Raw genomic sequence first — 22,922 nt, 5'->3', positions numbered from 1 at the left:
ATATTTGTAGTGATTGAAAAGTTTCAGCTCCTTAATAGAGGTGGTAATGTAATTAAACAGTTAAGAGAATCATTTTGGATTTGTACACAAAAAAACTGGAACAATGGACAAAATGAAACATTGGGTTTGAACCAATATCTCTGAATAAGTTGATTGCACCCTCTATCTGCTGAAGTAGAAAGTTGTATTATAATTTTGCATTATTAATAAGAAGTAGATTAACCATGTTGTTTTTAGTAAGTATGTCAATTATACAATGTGGATAATTATGTACAGTGCCAAATAACTTTATAGCTATACATTTTAGTTAAATTATTTAATTGATCATGTATGTATAAGTGATTACAGTTTAAAGTCTCAATTGTTAAGAACTAATGGAAATTGCACAATGTAGACATGTCTAAATTACTATATGACTTGATTATAATTGAATTATTTAATTGAATTAGTATATGTATATAAGTAGCTACAGCTGTAACTGAAGTTATTGTAAACCTGACGGAGACCAGTTGTGTCGTCAGCTATCTTTTTGTTTGTTTTCTCGGTTTAGTAAAAAACATGTTTTAACTAATAAAGTGCAGAAAATCTTTCTTAAAAGACTACAGTACATCTTGTCCCGATTTTGAGTGTGCGACCATTTGGTCTTTTGGACTTCAATCTATAAACCAAGGTTGGTGGATCGATTTGAGAAGTGAGTGTAAGCCCAAACAGACTTTTTTTGTTTTAATATACAATGACCTTATATGGTCAGCACCTCATTGGGGTTAAGCATTGCAGTGCACAGATTTTTTTTTCTTTCTAATATATATGTGTGTGAGTGTGTATGCATGTCACCTTTTGCAAACACTGAAGTGGTTTGAATTTAAAATAAATTAAACTGACAGACAATGTCTTCTTTACCACATTGGGGAATGTTTTTTTGTGTTTTGAAAATCTTTCTGTTTCGAGACTGGGCTTTGTAAAATTTGAAGATGTCCCTACATGTTAATATACTGACAAGAGATGACTGCCACATTAGAACTATCTTGGTAAGTTATTTCAAATACAAATACCTTTTGTCTATCCACCTTTCATGATGCTTTTAAACAGACATATTATTACAGAACATACGGTATCGACAGATTTTAAGGCCCTATTTGTTACGTACACAGTACTTGTTCATTTTTTGTTGAGTACTGGTTCCAAGCTGGGGATCATAGCACAATCAAAAATGTCCTTTCCCAAATGACCCTGACAAAGCAATGTTCCCCAGACCAGGGACCAATTAATTTACATGAACTCTGTTGTTAGGTGCTTGGGGTTATTTTGAATGTAACACTGACGTCAGCTTATGTCCAAGCCAACAGTAATGGAGTGATCGTAAGGAGAAAAAAAAAGGCTATTATAGTGATGTACTTTGTAATTATAATTTTTGTTAATTAAATACAAATAAATGAATACAGGATTTGTACCAATATACTGTGATTTCATGGTAGAAGTTCTTGATGCATTTTCTTCTCCCTACATTAATAAAATAAATCATACCGCTCATGGTTACCTTTTACAGGCAAGGTTCTATTGCACTTGCAGTCGCACAGTATTGAAAGCTGTAGTACTTTTACCGATACAAATGAACAACCTATCTTAGTAAATATATCAAAAGTTCAGAGAGGGTCCTCAGTCAGGATGCCTAATGTCACGGGGTGGCCTCGAGAGTCAAGAAAGTTTGGGAAGCCCTGTCTCCACTTACACCTGGGAGAGACTAAGGTACAAGAATTTCTACTACTTGGCATCCAGGATCAAATCTGTGAAGTTCCAACACACTTTGAACAAGTAGCACCTGGTATATATATTTTATTGCTTTAGATCCTCGACTGAACAACCCCCTCCCGGTTTGGTTTAGCGCTTGGTTTAATCTATGGGGCTCTTTTTGTAAGGATCCACTTTTTAAACTCTGTTCCCTTGGTTTATGTCACTAATGGCACCACATAATAAAACTACAAGCTGGTACACAGCCAACCTTCTATGTGTGTACTTGCAGCCATTGTTTTCCAGATACTGTACAGTACAATAACTCTTTAGGCTACATTTGACTTGGTTTGGTGGCTTGTAAATGTTGCCTGGTCTGAAAGAATGTGGCTGGAGCCAGGAATTGAATAAATTATTAAAACTCCAGCCACAGGTGTATAAATAGGGTAATCACTGGTTTTGTAAAGACTGAATAGGATTGATGTTGGTGTTCGAGGTGGAGGTGCGTATTTTTGTGTTCCATGCTGTGCTGTACTTTGTTTACATTTTCGTTTTGTAGAACCTTTTGTTTTGGCCCTTGTGACTTTTTATTTTGTCAAGAGTGTTTTGTTAAGTGTTTGTACCATTTTAATTTTGTTCATTAAACAGCACATTGAAACTGCAAGCTTTCTGTGTCTCAGTCTCCCTTCTTGGACCCAACAGCCTGGCCAATGATGCTGTCCTGTCACACACCCAGATAAGAAATCATTATCTAGTATCATGTTTCTCATGGCCGTTGTGTCTACAGTGTGCTTGTGGGTGGCTTGTGTATATCCCTCTTACTGTCAATCTGATTGCCCAAGCTCTTAAATGTGTTTGCTCACCAGGCCTGTACAATAAAAACAACCAAGAATAGTGAAGGGGAAATGTGAATGAACTTGGCACTGCAACCATGTTTATTATTTGCAACAAAAAAAAAATCGTATTTAAAAAAAAAAAAGTGCCTTCATTTTGACTCGTACCAGTCTGTTTATATTCAGATGCTCATAATTATGAGCTTGAAATCCTGATGTCTGAGAATCCTCCAACAGCTAGCTTTCCATATAAAGAAAATACTTTTTTTTTTTGGTACTGCAGGAATACCGACTTAGTTATAATATTTGCACGTATTCCTTTAAATATTACTACTATTTGTACATTGCTGTCTAATGAAACAACCAGTAGAAATATTTATGTGCTGTGGAGAGTATACTGATAATTCAAAGGTGAATCTTAAGATTCTGTAGACTGCTTTAAAAAACAACACACTTTGCTTTCTACACATATATTAGTGCTGCCCAAAGTTGACTGATTTAATCAGCCATTTTTAATGGCTTCATAGTAAAACCAGCAGAGATAGAATAACACTGTTTGACTTTACTGGTGCAGCAATGCAAACCTCTCAAGTAAAAGGTATTGCACCGGGCACAGCTAAGCATACATTTGAAGAAACTGTAAAGGGTCCCATTTTACTTTACCACATCCAGGCAATTACAGAAAAAAGTCAATACAGACATACACATTGTTGATCACACAATTGGATTTGTTGCATATATCTTCAAAATAAAAACTGTAGAAGAAAGAATGAGTATAAAAAAAGTGGAAGTTTATCATGTGTTGAAAAAAGAATTCCAGGGTACTTATGGTTCAAAAGGAACGCTGCCCCGTCAAATGTAGCCGACAAACATTTCTTTATTTCTTTATCTTTCGACCTTTTGGATTAAAATGAAGAAAGTCAAGTGAAGTGAGAAACCAGCAGCGCTAGCTGGGTTTGTGTAGGAACAAATGCCGGTTTGTGGGTTTTCTGGTTCAATGCTGGAGGGTGCTGGATGCCCTAAAATAAGACAGGAATTTGTAGCAGAGGCTGACTACAAAATACCAGATGTTCCGAGCCATCTGAGACCTGGCAATAAAAATGCGCCAGATGAACACCAGAAAGATGGTATTGAAGGCATAGCGGATGTTCCTCAACCTAGAAACAAAAAAAAAAAAATGAAACTAAAATGAAAAGACAATAGTGACTTGGGTAGAGTTACCTCGAAGTTGGGAGTTACAAGAGTGAGCGGTGCCCAGTCATTTCTTGTACTAACTGTAATACATAAAATGTATCACTAGACAATGTACAGTTAAATTGTGTGAAGACGAAAAAACGAAAACTTACCCAAAGCAAATTGAGACATCATCCAAAAACACAGTAAATATAAATTTAGAGATGCATTATGGGACAGTACATCTACAAGCTCCTTTATGTACCATGTCTTTGCTGGACAGGGTGTAACGGCAGCAAGCAGCATGTCCCACAACTGTTCAATTTGGACATTCCTAATTAACAGGATTCAAGATGTTTCAATGTTTACAGGCCCATTGATAGAAGAGTAGTAGCCAGTGGCTGATCAAATGTTGGACTATTTAAGGTTGATTATTTATTGTGGTTCTTGTAACAAGATATGTCGTCATTTACTGTGGTTTTATTAAAAAAAAAAAATGGGAGTGCAGAGAACATGGGAAGTGAATGGCATATGCGAAATTCAGTTTTTGTTTATTACAAAGTTACTTTTCTTTCAAATGTGTAAAGAGTACAGGGTACAGAAATGTTCCTTTCTAAACACGAATGATTTGTACAGCAGATATCAGCTTTCCAAACACTAGTGCTTCGCTGTGATATTTTGAGGATCAGTACCAAATGCCTGGCTGTAAAAAGTACATTTCACTGCTAATGTTTTTTTTTTACTGCTTAAGGATGCATTTGTTTGCCCCTTCAGCAAACAGAAATCCCTTGCCATACATGCACTGTTGATGTGCCACAAGATTTAAAAAAATGAATTTCTAAAGTACAAATCAGCAGTGCATTTGGGAGGGTGCCACCACCACTTTAGCCCTTAATTCATATACTACACAGTGCCAGATATTTGGTTTAAAATTACAATCTCAGGATAGAGGAATTGCGCTTACTTCTTTAGATGTTGCCTTGCAGCTGGAAGCCCAGACATGTCCTCGTTCAGAACATATTTCTTAGTCCCGATACAATAGTTCTCAATGTATTCTGGCCAGTGGAGCTGATGCACGTCAAAATTAAAGATCTGCAACATTACAATAAAAAACATAAATACAAATATAAATAATTGAAGTGTGGCAATGAAAGAGCTTAAATTATTAAGGAAAAGTGTACACAAAGTTGTACATTAGATGGCAGCAAAGCTCCCAAGGTACGTCTGCTGTACTACATTGATGATTACATTTGCTTCTCAAATTCTTGTAAGAACATTGTCCCACATTAATGAATGTAGAAGGCAGAAACAGATTTACACCATGCCTGACCAAGTTTCAGACATGTTTCATTTTTGTATTTTAGACACCATTAAAATGATGTTTTTTAATGTTCTGCTACTGCGACATAGCTGTATACAGTAAATGAAATACCAAGATGCCTCTAGTTGTGAGCGTAGGTCAGAACCAGTGCTCGATTGTCACCTCGTGCCCTGTTCCAACAACACTGTCATTCCGATCTCTCATTCTGGCATTTTGCATTGGCTAGTTATTCATTCATTCATTCTATGGTAATGTTACTGTAATAATAGAAAAAAAAAAAAAAAAAAAAAAACTATTATAAAATAAACCATTATCATAATATCATAAAATTGTTATTTATTATTATTATTATTATTATTATTATTATTATTATTATTATTGCTACAGCATTATAATAACTGTTGTATAGACTAGACATTACTTTTTACATTTTATTTTGCATATATTTATCCACTGGAATTGAAAATGCACCTCTTAAATAATTTGCAAATATTTATAACAAACATGACTCTAAGAACTTACCAGCTAACCCAAGTGTTGTTCTCATCCACAAAGTGGCAGTATTTGAATGATACATTACTGTGATGAGCAGGTAAATCTTTCTTCCTGCAGTTTTTTTTTTTTTTTTTTAAGCAAGTTATTTTAAGTTGTACTTTGATAGCTTTATTTCCGGGATGTAAATCGAAAATTCAGGAAGGATTTGCTCAGGCAACAAAAAAAGAAGACGGGTCGCTCGCAAATTTGGGAAACCGCAGCACAAAGACATTTTGAGGTAAGGTAAAACTGTTTATAATTGAAAAATAATGCATGTACAACACTATAAAGTTTAAACTATGATACTGGATCTTTATTAGTTTATGAAATAATAGTTAATCATTTTACAATAGAGGAGGTGAAGCTTCCTCAGTGCTATTTTTACTGTTCCCACCAAAAATCATCAGTTTTTTTTTTTAAAATACATAAATACTGTATTTATGTATTTTTCACATTAAAGGAACTCTCCGATCCATTTTTAATATACAGACATGCATCTCACATGCCTTAAGGTAAGGCTAAGGAAAGGCTTTAAAAATAGTTAACAGAGTTTTTCCATTTTTTTAACCAATAATTATTTCATGGGGAGTGAGATGGGTATATAAGGATAGGGCAGAGGAAGCAGAAAGAGCAGTTAGTAGGACAGAGTGGCCCTGAAAGAAAGGACTTAGGACAGTGGGCGAATCCCAGACTTAGTAGCAGGTCAATGGTCCGGCCTGGAAATTAGGATAGAAAGGTGGTTGCTGACTGAGGGTGGCGTAGCCAACGCATCCCAGGGGTGAAGCCCAGCTATTGAAAAACATATACAAGGGTTTAATACTCGAAAAGCCAATCCTCAATAGAGTAAGTCCCCTTGAGGTGATTAGCGGAAAACCTGTGATGGCCTCGGTGGACAGGAAGCCCCCACTCTGGGCATACTAGGATTTTAGAATGGGCTGCAACTATATCAGAGGAGGATGAATGACTGTACAAATACACCGCAGATATTCTTGTTCGAGTTGTGATTGACTCTGGCCCTCACGGCGAAGGTGGCTGAGTCTATATGGAATGAAGGGGGGTGTACAGCCTGGAATAATGGGGTTAGGTGGCAACCCTGGAGAGAAGTTCTTCGTTGAGAGTAAGAAACCCTTAATATCTCTGCATACCTTCTTGTCCTCAGGACTTAGCTGACCCATTAGCATGGTCATGTTGTCTGAGTTCCACTCCCATGACTGACTGCTGAAGTACTCAAGTAACATCATGGACTTATGAAGTCTGTTGAAAATCCTCATCATCCTGAAGAGAATAGGTAAAAAAAAGTGCTGTAAATAAGGTATGCCACCTAAATAAAACAGGGTGTCAAGACCTTTACAAATTAGGTCACGTGAACTATATCAACAGCATGCAGAATAGCATCTTTATTGATTGAGTGCTGGGACATTCATCTATTCAAGATCCGTTCAACTAGTAAAGACACATTGCAGTCATTGCCTGTGATATTCGAAGACAAAAACATCACCTACTAGTCTTGTGTATATTATTCATATTAAATAAAAGAAAGGCAGTCCATTAGTCCTATATATATATATATATATATATATATATATATATATATATATATATATATATATATATATATATATATTTAATGAGGATTAATTAATTAGCAGCCAATGTAATAAGTACAGCAACCAGCCGCGAATTTCATTGTACTGCGGCTGATGTTGATTTTCTGAGGACGCTCGTTGTGACAGACTGTTAGTTTTACAGCAGTAGCATGTATTGTGGGTAGTATGACAAATTCATTGGTACCAACTATGTCCAGGTGGTTGCATCAAAGGGATGTTTTATATAATTTAATATTTAGAATTTCATTTTTGGTTGCCCATTATAGCAAATTTGTGTAGTAAAAGGGTCATTTAAGTGGTTTATACAGTATATAGGAATATGGTAGGTATATATATATATATATATATATATATATATATATATATATATATATATATATATATATATATATATATATATATAAAAACACATGATTATACATGATTCTTGATATGGTATAGCAAAAAAAAAAAAAACACATGTATTCCCCTTTAATAGCATAATCAATAACATGTTTATAGTGCTACAAATGTTCTTGTAAATCACAAGGTATATATTTCATGTTACAGCTGTTAACCAAGTACATTTGATGGTATCAATTTGCTACCATCACTTGTTTTTATCTGGACATTGTAATATTTAACCTACCTGGGTTTTTGTCCTGATAATCTCAGGTATAAGTCATACAGGAATGCCGGGGCCTTGTGACTGACAGCGATCCAGTACTGGTTTATCAGGTAGTTGGATGTGATGTTGGCATTTGGTCTCCTAAAAGCTTGCTCAAGTGGGTTCCTCTTAAATGTAGAAATAACAAGGTACTCTACAAACAAAACACAATGACAGACAGATTAGTTTTGAGTGGTTTCATTGAGTATCCCCAGGTTTCTAGGGATATTGTGCTTAAACACGTATAGTATCTACTGTACTCTGGCAAACTGCTCATGCATTTCTCTCAGGCACTCCCAAGGTTATTTCACCTCTGATGGGTCGAAAGCATATCAGTCGTCAGCTGAATTTAAAATAAAATAAGGGATCTATTGTATTCTATAGTACTGGACATTGTATGTTGCATATGCATCATTAATGCGAGTCAGGGCTTCTGACGGTGTTATTGAATGAGCTTTAACTTATATATCACTATATTGCCAGGTATGGTGTTTTGTTTTTTCACAAGCAATAGTTTTGTTTGTCTGTTAAGAGTGCCATTTTTAAAGCACATGCATGTCAATTCATAGTAGCACAGCCTCCATGATATTATTGTCGCAGAGTCAACGGCCCGATAATCGTGGGTACCGGTACGCTGCCCAACACTACAATAAAATAGAATACCAAAATAAACTGTTGATTTGTAGGTAATAAATAAATGGAAGAGCAGTGCCCTACCACAAATAAAAAGTACCCTGGTGCACTCGGACCCCACTACCCCCTGACAATGAGTCCAAGATCTATTCAAGAAATAGACTGAAGGAGGAATAAGAGGTGGTAATCAGTGTGGAAACGTCACCTTCCAGATCCATAATGAAATCAGTGTGCTTCTGGCTGTATTGATGATTTACTTTAATCCTCAGTAAAAAAAAAAAAGAGCAGTTTTTATTTTGTTTTTTATTTTGTACAAACCATATCTAATTTAATTAAATAAAGCAGCAAAACAGCTCTGATCCCACAGTTGATAAGGGAAAAATTAAACCATGTATCAGTCACAACTTATCCCTTTAAGAAAGGCAATATGGAGTTGTCAGGTTATAATCGGAGCTGCAAGCATATGAAGAGGCTCATTCTTATAAAACTTTAAAATGATTGCAGCTGTGTTTATACTGTACATTTGTGAAAATAGAGTGCAATAATGTTACTTAAATATTCTCCAATTTGATGGCCAGTTGGTGTTTATAGCACAGTGTTAAAACACTGACAAAGACGACACATTGAAACCTTAGTCTACTTTTATTACTTAGTGCTGTTTTACAATATCTCATAATTAGAAGTTAGAGATGAACTACTTATGAGTATGAACGGTAATCCATCCAATTGGATGCCGCTGACAAACCATAATTTATCTTAATTTTAAGATTACAAATACACTGTAAAAAGAATCCAATTAGTAAAACGAAGACATCTTCAGTGCTGACTCTGCAGCACCTGATGCTCAACTATCTGACTGAAATCAACAAGGTAAGCATATTGTATTTGCAGCATTAGATATTTTTTTAAGTCACAATAGGTTATAAAAATCTATGGAAATATTCTGACTTATTAAAGGAATACGATATTAAATTAATTAATTTAGGATTAAGAAATGGTTCATTTTGAGGTTAAAAGTACATTTTTCACTTAACATTCGGCTAGGTGACGTCCTACTGAACATATTTTCCTACTTCTGAGTGTCAAAATTGATATCGCAGTGTAGCGCGTGTGAGAGACAGCTAATTAAATTTATCATTATGCCCTGTCGATGTGTTGCATGTGATTGTAGCAACACAAACGAAGACAGATTTAAACTGTGCAAGTGACCAAAGGTTACCAGGGTTTGGACTGCATTTGTCCAGAAAACAGGAGCCTTCTGGAGGAAGCCGACAACATGGTTGCACTTGTGCTCGGCCTATTTTGAGTACCAGTGTTACGAGACAACAGCGATTGCTTGGTCCTGTGGTATCCAGCCTCGACCGAGTCGATGTGTTTCCCACAATTAAACCAAAGAAGGAATCAATGGTAGCGAAATCAAGACCACCTCGTCATAAGTGTGTGAGCCTCTCGTCAAAACACAGAGGGCTGAGCGGGTCTGGTTTCGATACCAGTGAGGGCTTGTCTGCGGGGATGCCTGCTTATGGTCACCGTTAGATTTACTGGTGTCAGCTGCCGTTTCTTTGACCCATGAAGAGGAAGACTGTATTAATCTGGACCCCAGTTTTTCCACAATATTCACTTCAACCCCCAAATCAAAGAAACGATTACCAGATGGAAGATCAGCATTTTGAAAGAGAGAATAAAAGGGTGAGTAACCGTATTGCCCCTTGCTTTATGTATATTTATGTAATCCGCACTTTAAATATTATATATTAATTATTGTAGACTTCATTTTTATTTTGTTTTTTTTTTAAATATGTGTTTATTTGCAATATTTGTCAGCAAACCTAGCAAGTATATTATATTAATATTATTAGATAAGTATACGGTATGCAATGCAAAACATTAGAAAACAAACAAGCAGAAGTACAGCGCCTGATTGCAATGTAAAAATGTACTATTTTAATAGAAACGCATCATTCATTACACCATTTTTTCTTCTATTTCTGCATTTGTGTTATTTGCTAAGTTTAAAAATAGGTTTGTTTTACGAAGCGTTTGTGTCTTGTGTTTTTGTTGTTTTTTTTTTTTTTTTTTTTTTTTAAATAACATTTAATCACATTTAATAAAAAAAAACATTACTTCAGATCAATTGGTATGCAGTTAGTTTATACACATTGTAGTATCACTACAAATAAAATAAAATAATACCTTACCAGCCTGTGTTATGTAGGCGATCGCCTTCATTTATGTCCGACTAGCTTTTGTCAGATGCATTGCTTTCGGTTTCATACGGTTCAAATTGATAGGGTTGTATGCCACACACCAGCAACGAGCCCACTGTCATCAAGAAAACTGCCCTCCCCATTACACTTTCATTAACTTCTGAAGAAGTACAGTCGGTGAAATCACAGCTTCTTGCCAGTGTATTTTCAATAACATTCGCCACCTTTTCCGCCACCAATTTCACTCTGTGATGTCACAAGTGAGATTTCACCATCTGCTCCTTGTTGGGGAGACCTACTGTAACGCTGTTTGTAACCCAGAAAGGAGTCATACAAAATCCAATATTTATATTTTTATATCAATTCAGAATAGAAAGAACATTTTTTAGTGTTTTTTATAGAACAAAAAAAAAAGCGTTTGGGTTCCCCTTTAAGAACACTAGAACAGTTTTGTGAATACAACATCCAACTTTATTGTATTCATAAAAAAACAGACTGAGGAACAACAACAACAAAGCCTCCTAGGGAGAACAGTCAGAGGGGCAAGTCGTGTCCGATCAAATGGTTTGTAAACATGAAGAAAAAAGGATATCTGTGTCATAGATACACTATGTCTAGAGGTTAAATTCTACTGGACTTCACCTGAAAATTCAACTTTATTGAATAAACCTGTAGATTATAATATCAATAAAGCAACTGTTTCCGGTCATCACTGATAATCGCCAATTATTTTATTATTTTCTCCCAATCTGGCACATCCAATTATTTTATAGGCTCAGCTCAACGCTACCACCCCCGTGCTGACTCGGGAGCGGCGAAGACGAACTCACACTGTTCTCCGAAGCATGTGCCATCAGCTGACCACTTGTTTTCACAGGCAAGCCCGCATGTGTCCGGCCAGTCTACATGGGTCGCTGGTGTGATCTAACCCGTCAAACGGTGACCTCCAGACTATAGGGCGCATCCTGCACTCCACTCGCCTTTACCAGATGCTCCACTCGGGAGCCCCTCTTAGCAGTTTTAATTGTGCATGAGAATGCACAGTAACGAATGAGATAATGTTTTGTGAATAACTTTTTTTATTATTGTTATTTCTATTCCTATTGAATTTACTTTGTATTGATTTGTCTTTAGTTTATATGGTATACTAAGTATACAACAACATTCTCTGCAGTCGTGCCATTTATAGTATCAAGAAAACATACTTCCGGAATGGTCTAACCACGCGGCGCCTTTCGCTGGGGGAGAATCGTCAAATTAACACGTACTATTACGTGTCTGATTACTCTATTACAAAACACTTATTGAAAAAATCAATCACAATAAAGATAAGTTAAATGAAACATAACTAAACAGAATAAGAATAACCATCGGCATTACAATCGGCTGTAGTAAGAGACGTCAGCAGCGGTAAACTATCATTAGTGACTCATATGAAGAAATGAAGCGCAAATGTACATATATGGTCAAGTGTGGGTTATAAATTTTCCCATATAATTCAAATGAAAAACTGAACATATTGATTTACATACTGCTTTGTAGTTTTCAATGGCAATATGTAAACTATAGAAGATGAGTATTCTATAGACCGCCAGATTCAGACGGTGAGCACAATAATCTGTTATACAATGACATTAGAAATGTGTGTAGCAAAGGAGAAGCCATACTAATGGGTGGATTTCAACTTCCCCCAAATAAAATGGGAAAACCCGGTGGGTAGCGCGAAGGATGAAATAGAAATGGTGGAAATGACAAATGACTGCTTCCTAACACAATTTGTGAAGGCACCCACTAGAGGGGAGGCATGCCTTGATTTAGTCTTTTCAAATAACGAAGATAGAATAACTAAAACAGAGGTCGAGAACCACTGGCAAACTCAGACCACAACATGGTCTCATTTGAAGTGTTTTTTAAAACCCCAAAAGTAATGACTAAAGCTAAGGTTTACAATTTTAGAAAAGCAAACTATGAAGGCATGAAACAGAGACTAACAGAAGTAGATTGGAGTAAAATAGAGAAAACACCCACAGAAGAAGGATGGTTGTTCTTCAAAAATGTAGTACTAGAGGCGCAAAACAATTATATCCCTAAAGTAGACAAATCTAAATGTAAAACTAAATTGCCAAAATGGTTTAATAGATCAATTAAAAAAAATATTCAGCGAAAAAAGGCACTTTACAGAGCATTAAAAAAGGACCAAAAAGAAAGTACACAGAAAGAGTACACAGAACTGCAAACGCAAGTCAAAAAGGAAGTTAGAAAGGCCAAGAGAGAAATAGAAATGAACATTGCTAAGGGAGCTAAAACCAATTCCAAAATGTTTTTCCAATATTACAACAGCAAGAGAACATTCAAAGAGGAGATTAAATGTTTAAGAGATACAAATGGCAAAATCGTAGAGGAAGAAAAAAAAATAGCAAATATGTTAAATGATTACTTTTCACAAGTTTTTACAAAGGAAGATACTGACAACATGCCCCACATGTCATCCAGTTCCTATCCAGTTTTAAATAACTTTAGCATAACTGAGGCAGAAGTGTTAAAGGGACTAGGAGCTCTTAAAATAAACAAATCCCCTGGGCCGGATGAGATCCTCCCAGTAGTACTCAAAGAAATGAAAGAAGTAATTTACAAACCGCTAACCAAGATCATGCAGCAGTCTCTTGACACAGGGGTGGTACCGACAGACTGGAAAATTGCAAACGTAATACCGATCCACAAAAAGGGAAACAAAACTGAACCAGGTAACTACAGACCAGTAAGCCTGACTTCTATTATATGCAAACTTATGGAAACTATAATAAGATCCAAAATGGAAAATTACCTATATGGTAACAGGGTACTGGGAGACAGTCAACATGGTTTTAGGAAAGGGAGATCGTGTCTAACTAACTTGCTTGATTTTTTTGAGGATGCAACATCGATAATGGATAATTGCAAAGCATATGACATGGTTTATTTAGATTTCCAGAAAGCTTTTGACAAAGTCCCGCACAAAAGATTAATTCTCAAACTGAACGCAGTTGGGATTCAAGGAAACACATGTACATGGATTAGGGAGTGGTTAACATGTAGAAAACAGAAAGTACTGATTAGAGGAAAAACCTCAGAATGGAGTGTGGTAACCAGCGGTGTACCACAGGGATCAGTATTAGGTCCTCTGCTATTCCTAATCTACATTAATGATTTAGATTCTGGTATAGTAAGCAAACTTGTTAAATTTGCAGAAGACACAAAAGTAGGAGGAGTGGCAAACACTGTTGCAGCAGCAAAGGTCATTCAAAATGATCTAGACAAGATTCAGAACTGGGCAGACACATGGCAAATGACATTTAATAGAGAAAAGTGTAAGGTACTGCACGCAGGAAATAAAAATGTACATTATAAAATATCATATGGGAGATATTGAAATTGGAGAAGGAATCTATGAAAAAGACCTAGGAGTTTTTGTTGACTCAGAAATGTCTTCATCTAGGCAATGTGGGGAAGCTATAAAAAAGGCTAACAAGATGCTCGGATACATTGTGAAAAGTGTTGAATTTAAATCAAGGGAAGTAATGTTAAAACTGTACAATGCACTTGTAAGACCTCATCTTGAATATTGTGTGCAGTTCTGGTCACCTCGCTATAAAAAAGATATTGCTGCTCTAGAAAGAGTGCAAAGAAGAGCGACCAGAATTATTCCGGGCTTAAAAGGCATGTCATATGCAGACAGGCTAAAAGAATTGAATCTGTTCAGTCTTGAACAAAGAAGACTACGTGGCGACCTAATTCAAGCATTCAAAATTCTAAAAGGTATTGACAGTGTCGACCCAAGGGACTTTTTCAGCCTGAAAAAAGAAACAAGGACCAGGGGTCACAAATGGAGTTTAGAAAAAGGGGCATTCAGAACAGAAAATAGGAGACACTTTTTTACACAGAGAATTGTGAGGGTCTGGAATCAACTCCCCAGTAATGTTGTTGAAGCTGACACCCTGGGATCCTTCAAGAAGCTGCTTGATGAGATTTTGGGATCAATAAGCTACTAACAACCAAACGAGCAAGATGGGCCGAATGGCCTCCTCTCGTTTGTAAACTTTCTTATGTTCTTATGTTCTTAAAAAACTGACAGAAATTAAAAAATGTGACAATTCGAAATCTAACATGAATTACTGTACTACTATTACGGATTCTGGTAGACTTTTGCAATATCATTTTTATTTTCAATTATGTCTCAATCCTAAAATTCTAGATGATGTAAAACATGGCCATAGCTGTAGATGATCTTTACACAAAGTCTGCTTTACAATAAATATGTACTGTATATACAACAATCCAGTATGCTGCCTGAAACCATGCCAGAGGAAGTCACGAAGTACAACAGTCTGTGTAATATTTTGACAATTACATGCGTTTGAGTAAACCCTCACAGGTTAACAGTGTACTATCACAGGAAGCATTATAAAACTGCTTTCCCCAGCAAAGAATCTTGGTTATCTTAAAAAGTAATAACCAGTTTTGAAAGAACAAGACAGTAAATATTTCGCATTGTTCAAGATCTATTTCTGCAGCCTGACCAACCCCATCCAATTCTTAGAATGGAAACAGAATAATCTGCAGCACATCCAAGAAGAGAATGCAATAGATTTATTTGGGGAAGGTTTAGGAATACTTTCTTGCTTGCTAAAACAATTCTGCATGAACCACTTAGCAAAAGCAGAGTCTGTCATGCCTTTGGATGAATAGAATGACCTTGCAATGATCCTGATTACATTTCCTCAGAAATGTCTCATTAGCTACCTCTGTGGCAACTGTATTTGATAATTTGTCATGTAATTCCCCAACTAATTTATTTCTAAACACATCACCGTACCATCCATGCATTTCTTAACACTCCTGTTATAAACCTCATAGCTTTTTGCTCCTGTAAATCACAATTAAACCTCCTAACATTTTTATTTAGTTGCAGCATCCCACAATGAAGATCTATAACTTTAATAGACTAACCTAAGCTTTGCCTACAAAATACCCTCTACCTTATCACACCTAGTTGATAATCGTGTTTCTTCACATTCCCTGAAGGTAGGTTTAGCTGTAGGGAGGGGGACACCTAGCAGAGTTTTTAAATGATGCCATCTCAGCTGTAGCTCAGGAAGGAAAGAAGAAATTAAAAGAGGGGATCATTTTTTCTTAATGGTGTTTGAGTCCTATCCTGAATATATTGTGTCCCACACTACAACCACTGGGCTACCCAAGAGGGTTAAGCTTGTCATTTAGGTCACGTTTGCTTTTCGCTCTTCCTGAAGAATGTTGAACAGATGGAAGCTGTTTAAGTGAGTTTAAGAGCTTCCTTATGTACTGGCCAGTACAGAGTTTTATGAGTCACATCCACAATGAGCACAGAGGAGTGAAAATGAACCCTAAAGCTAAGGAGTGAACACGAGGTGTTAAATTGATAGAAATTACAGTACGCCTTTTAAAGGAGCAAGAGTAGCAAGGTAGTGCAGGTGAGTTTTTAATGTCATAAATCACCACATCAGTTTTGTTCCCCCTCAGCCATTATTAATGCTATCCACCGTGGCCTGAACGACTCACCCTCCAAGACTGAGAAAGCGTTGCTTTATCATTGCTCACAAAACAACGGCCCTTGCTATTTTCCAAAGCACCCAGAGGCATATCTCTGGATCCTTTCCCCTTTCAGGACTTTTCTACAGAAATGGGCCTGCTGTCCATAGACTGACTTGGTGGATAAGTCAATCAGTAGTGAAGACGCTGTGCAGCCAGAAAGCTTTATATTTACATTTCTTTTAAAGGGGCTACCAAGGATGTCAAGTTAAAACAAAAAGGACAAATCTAAAGTATGCAGCAGGAGTTGAGGCCACGCATTGTGGCAAAACCTGTACAGAACCGATCAATAGCCTAAAACAATCCCAAACCTGTAAAATGATGTCATTTTCTGTTGCTAGGTAGCAGCGACCCAATAATAACCCTTCTTGCTTTCTTGTCTCAGCTCAGAGTGGCAGTGATTATGTGATGAGAGTAGGGAGTTAGTTCAGTAGGAGTGGAAACCCAGAAGAGCACGATTGTGGGGGTTTGCTGTGTGTTGCTAGACTGCACTGACTCTGAAATAATTTCACTCTCTGCATGGTTTTCTTTCAGTGGTTTAGCTTACTCTGTTAACAAGGACTAGTGAGGACAGGTTAGACATCAGAGGCTAAACTGGCAAAACAGCAATTTCATTTTTAAAGTGTGTTCACAGTTCCAGACACACAGGAAGAAAGAGGGTGCACTTGTCAGTTACATAAATGGCATTTAATATGCTGTCTAGCCTTCTTTATAGAAAAAAATAGATACTCGGCTGTTTTTAATAATAGATGATTTTCTTGACCTACATTAAAAAAATAAAGTAATAATTATTATTTTTCAGGATTTTAACCCATTAGTGTACACTGGAATTTATTTTAAGATCAGTACTGCAGATCTAAATACCTCCAATCTAACCCCATAATAAATGTATGGAATGGAAGAAAATGATCATCTATATCTAAAAGTTGAAATATATATATATAGACACACACACACACACACACAAAATCAAGTGCTATGGATCAAGATTTCTTCGCCAAAAGAGGAAATGTGTGCGTTTTTGGAAATTGTAGCTTTCCGGACAGGATCATCACTAAAGCTAAATCCCACATTTCAAATATAAATAGAAAAAATGCTTTATATAATAACAATCTACAACACACAGATGATAGAATCCCTCTAGTACTCACTTACCACCCTACCAACAGAAATATACAGACAACTGTGCAAAGAAACAATTTTACAACAAGACATATCTACACCGCATATTTTCAAGACTCCCCCCTTGATGTCATATAGAAGAGACAAAAATAAAAGAGAATATGTGGTACACAGTGCTATTTGTCCTTCTGGAGAACCTTTGAAAGGCACATATTCGTGTAATAGACCACAATGTAATACTTGTAAATACATTCATTCTGAAACAAAGATTAGAGGCATTAAATCTTCATTCAGCATTCATGAACATTTTACTTGTACATCTAAAGGAATAGTCTACTGCGTTATCTGCAAGAAATGCAACCAATTGTATATTGGGGAAAATAAAAGGCATTTAGCAGACAGGTTTGTAGAACACTTAAGAAGCATTCGCATTAACACCACTGCATTTCCAGTAGCCCATCACTTCAACAGTGATGATCACACTGCTGAAGACATCACAGTCTGCGTGATCAATCAGTGCTATGGAACAAATGTTGCTCGGGAACAAGAGTTTATCTTCAAACTGGGAACTTTGGAAACTCTTGGAATGAACATTCTATTCTAATAATCATGACACCCTCCACAGAATTTTTGTATAATTACAATTTTTCAACAATAACAAGTTTACTGCACTTTTCTTTTTAAACAGCTGAAGAAGGTCTTTTGCCCGAAACACACTGAAAATAAAAGATTTCTTAATATGCCTTCAATTTTGTACACTGCAACATTATATATATATATATATATATATATATATATATATATATATATTATACACACACACACACACACACACACACAAAATTTTGATATTTATTTCATTCATTTATTAAAGAAAGTTATGCAACACCCAATGTCCCCGTGTGAAAAAGTAATCGCCCCTTTTGACTCAATAACTGGTTAAGCCATCTTTAGCAGCAATAACTGCAACCAAACGCTTCCTGTAGTTATTGATCAGCCTCTCACAGCGCGGTGGAGGAATTTTGTCCCACTCCTTCATGCAGAACTACTTAAACTCAGTGACATTTGTAGGTTTTCAAGCAAAAACTGCTGTTTCAGGTCCTGCCACAATATCTCAATGGGGTTTAGGTCTGGACTTTGACTAGGCCATTCCAAAACTTTAAATTTCTTGTTCTTCAACCATTCTGATGTAGACTTGCTTGTGTGTTTCGGATCATTGTCTTGCTGCATGACCCAGCTGCTTCAGCTTCAGCTCACGGACGGATGGCCTTACATTCTTCTGTAGAATTCTCGGATAGAGCAGAATTCATGGTTTCTTCAATGATGGCAAGTCGTTCAGGTCCTCATGCAGCAAAGTCCCCAAATCCTGACACTACCACCACCATGCTTGACCGCTGGTATGAAGTTCTTACTGTGGAATGCAGTGTTTGTTTTCGCCAGACATAATGGGGCCCACGTTGGCCAAAAATTTGACTCATCTGTCCATAGAACATTGTTCCAGAACTCTTGAGGATCATCCAGGTGCTTTTTGGCAAACTTGAGACAAGCATTCATGTTCAGTGTCTTTCCACGAATCCTGACCTTAGTCAAGGTTAGAGAGGCCTGCAGATCCCTGGATGTTGTTCTAGGGTTCTTTATGACTTCCTGGACGATTTTACACCTTGCTTTTGGGGAGATTTTGGCAGGACATCCACTCCTGGGAAGATTCACTACTGTCCCAAACTTTCTCTATTTGGACAATATGGCTCTGACTGTGGTTTGGTGGAGCCCCAGGGCCTTAGAAATGGCTTTGTAACCCTTTTCAGACTGATAGGCGTCAATAACTTTTTTCTGGAAATCTTCAGGAATTTCTTTTGATCGTGGCATGATGTGCTTCTAGAACCTATGTGCTGACAACTACACTCTGATGGTAAGGGCCAAAGTTAGTCAGATTAATATTGGGCAGGGCTGTCCCAGATCAGGCCTGATTGTTGACCAAAGTATTCAAACAGCTGACCCTAATTATCCCTTTAATTGGGTTGAGTTAATTAGGGAGGCAATAACTTTTTCACACCTGAAGATTGCATGTTTGATTACCTTGCACACCAAACAAATGAAAGAAGCACCAAACTTTGGTGTCATTTTTTCTCTCAGACTCCCTCTATATACTACTACAACCCACAAAAAGCAACAAGCCTCCTAATGTTGGAAATTGATTATTTCAATGCAGCAGGTTTGTGGATTTGAGCAAGGATAGGAAGACTCATGAAATTAACTGGAGACAGAAGTTGATGAGAAGCAATTACCCTCTGCAGTACCAATTAAAACGCTGTGCTGCTTTTTATACCAAAAATGAGAAAAAGCCTGTTGCGTAGAGGATTTATACTGGACCCTGACACCCCCTATAAACAAGGGCTTGGTTGTACAGTATTTATTTGTTAGGCTATTTGTTATTCTATGGGTCTCTCGCCATCGGCCCTCGATATATAGCGGATTTATATTGGACCCGACACCCGCAATATATCCAGTAGGTGGTGTGTATATATACAGTGCCTATAGAAAGTCGACACCCCATTTTTCACATTTTGTTTCGTTGGTGCCTCAGTTTCATGAATTTAAATGAGGATTTTTTCCCACTTATCTACACACCATACTCTACACTGTTAACGGGGAAAAAGTTTTTATTGAGAAAAAAATTATATATTAAAAATACAAAACTGAAAGATCATAATTGGATAAGTCTCCACCCCCTACGTTAATACTTGGTGGAAGCACCTTTGACAGCAATTATAGCTGTGAGTCTGTTGGGATAGGTCTCTACCAACTTTGCACACCTAGATTTGGCAAAATTTGACCATTCTTCTTTACAAAACTGTTCAAGCTCTGTCAAATTCCTTGGGGAGCGTTCATGGACAGCAATCTTCAAGTCATGCCACAAATTTCCGACTGTATTTAGGTCGGGGCTCTGACTGGGCCACTCAAGGACATTTACCTTTTTGTTCTTTAGCCACTCCAGTGTAGCTTTGGCTGTGTGTTTTGGGTGTTTGTCATGCTGAAAGGTGAACTTCCATCCCAGTATCAGCTTTCTTTCAGCAGGTTTTCCTGAGGGACTTCTCTGTACTTTCTGTGTACTTCTGACAAGTGCCCCAGTCCCTGCTGATGAGAAACATCCCCATACATGATACTGCTACCACCATGCTTCACAGTAGGGATGGTGTTCTTTGGGTGATGTGCTGTGTTGGGTTTGTGCCAAACATAACGCTTTGCATTTAGGCCAAAAAGTTCAATTTTAGTTTTGTCAGACCACAAAACTTTTTTCCACATGGCCGCAGAATCTCCTGAATGTTTTTTTGCATACTTCAAACAGGATTCAAGGTGGGCATTCTTGAGTAATTGCTTCCTTCTTGTCACCCTAAAATAAAGGCCAGATTTGTGGAGTGCTTGGGATGTTGTTGCCACTTGCATACTTTGACCAGTCTTGTCCATAAAACCCTGTAGCCCTTGTAAAGTTGCCATTGGCCTCTTGGTAGCCTCTCTGATCTAGGCAGGGTCTTGGTGGTACCATACACCTTCCACTTCTTAATAATTGTCTTGACCGTACTCCAAGAGATATTCAAGGTCTTTTATATTTTTTTTATACCCATCCCCTGATCTGTGCCTTTCAACAATTTTGTCCCAGAGTTCTTTTGAAAGCACCTTGGTGCTCATGGTTGAGTCTTTGCTTTGAAATGCACTACCCAGCAGAGGGAACCTACAGGAACTGCTGAATTTATCCTGAAATCATGTGACTCGCTACAATTTTTAACACAGGTGGAGGCCACTTAACTTGGTGTGTGATTGTGAAGGCGACTGGTTACACCTGAGCTAATTTAGGATTGCTATTACAAGAGGGGTGGACACTTATCCAACCAAGCTATTTCAGTTTTTATTTTTAATAAATTTTCTACAAATTTCTAGAATATTTTTTTCACTTGGAAGTTGTGGGGTAGGATGTGTAGATAAACTGAAAAAAAAAAAAAAAAAAAAAATTAATTCCAGACTATAAGGTAACAAAAAGTGAGCATTTTGAAAGGGGGTGTAGACGTTCTATAGGCACTATATATATATATATATATATATATTATATATATATATATATATATATATATATATATATATATATATATATATATATACTATGATCCAATTTATGATACTAGGTTAATTTAAATGTACATCAGTGCATGCCACTTCTACATTCTTCAGGGAAGAAAGGTCCCCAGTCATACGTCTAGCATGATTATGCAACCCATGTTGGGTAACATTATGCGTACTCTGGAAGTGTTATTATACAGCAAATGTGTAAATTCATCAGACAGGAAATAAAAATAAATGACATGTTTGAAGAAAATTATAGCTAATGGGAAAACTGATTCGTACAAAAACCCTTTTCCAAAGGTTCCCTACTGACAGTGAAATGTTCTGCGTTCTGCTAAGTTAGTCCAGTGATTAATGTACAGTTGAAATTTAACAGCAATTGCTCCTCTTCTGATTAATATTTGTCAATACTAAACTTAATTTATGCCGGATCACACTGATACCTTTTAGTTTGACAGGCGAGAATTATACAGTTTGCAAATGATGAACCGTATAAGGGGGGAAAAAATGTTTTGTACATGTTATACTTAACATGTACAATTAGAAAACACTTTCCTGTTTCCTGCCTGGAATGAGAAAGCATACTGTAACAATATATTTTAGGATGTGACATCTATGAGTAAGAAAAATAACTTGTTTTTTACAACTTAAAATGCCAAAAAAAACAAATGCTCTTAACAACAACCGTGTTGTCACTCCTATTTATCAGATTTCTCTGTAGGCTGCTTTTCTAATTCAAATTATAGTTTTTCATCTTTATTACATAAGAAATAAGTAAATAAAATGTATCTGCTTAGGCTGAGTATGTAGTAGGGCTAAGCTGTGATAGGAATTTTTCCCCTGCTTTGGGCAAACCTTTGTAATCAACACAGGGTAATTGCACGGGCCATTTAGGTTTTATAATACTCTAGATTTAATGATGTTTTATGTACATTAAACTCTTTATTGTCGCTATGAAAACACTAGTCTTAAAACATACAGTACCTGCTTTCTTCTTATGTTACTGCTGGGAGATGCCAGTGTTCACCCTGGAAGTATCTGATGATCGCTTTGTTCCCATTAGTATTTTAAACAGGCACAGTCCGTCAAGGAAACCCAGAGGAAATTCGTGACAAATCCCTAATTAATTGGGGCTGCATATTGCTCTGCTTCAAGGGGACACACAGTACTGTAACTCCTAAAAAGCAGGTGTTCATTATTTCAAAAAATGTTGTACTTTAGATGATGTACTGTTTATTGATTTCCCATAAGCACTTACAGACATAAACTAAATAAATGGCCCAATTTAGTCTTTAATTCAAGGTCACTTTTCAGATATGAATGAAGATAGTAATTAGTATGTGCATTCTATGTTCAAACTTGTTTCTCTGCCATTTTAGGTAGTCAATTCATATCAAT

General features: G+C 36.7%; 1 protein-coding gene across 1 annotated transcript in view; it reads right to left on the bottom strand.

Moving 5' to 3' along the window:
- Positions 1 to 9: 9 nt before the first annotated feature.
- Positions 10 to 22,922, bottom strand: part of LOC121318451 (fatty acyl-CoA reductase 1-like) — a 75,193-nt gene continuing 52,280 nt past the window's right edge. The window contains exons 9-12 of the mRNA XM_041255142.1: positions 7,825 to 7,996; positions 6,735 to 6,864; positions 4,699 to 4,826; positions 10 to 3,718 (exon numbers count right to left, since the gene is read on the bottom strand). Of these exons, the coding sequence (XP_041111076.1) occupies positions 3,556 to 3,718; positions 4,699 to 4,826; positions 6,735 to 6,864; positions 7,825 to 7,996 (593 nt within the window). The 3' untranslated portion in view covers positions 10 to 3,555. The remainder of the gene's footprint in view (positions 3,719 to 4,698; positions 4,827 to 6,734; positions 6,865 to 7,824; positions 7,997 to 22,922) is intronic.

This window comes from Polyodon spathula, chromosome 7 (genome assembly GCF_017654505.1).
Source record: "Polyodon spathula isolate WHYD16114869_AA chromosome 7, ASM1765450v1, whole genome shotgun sequence".
NCBI classification, from domain to species: domain Eukaryota; kingdom Metazoa; phylum Chordata; class Actinopteri; order Acipenseriformes; family Polyodontidae; genus Polyodon; species Polyodon spathula.
The sequence above is the reverse complement of the archived record's forward strand: the minus strand, read 5'-3'. Positions and strand labels throughout refer to the sequence as shown.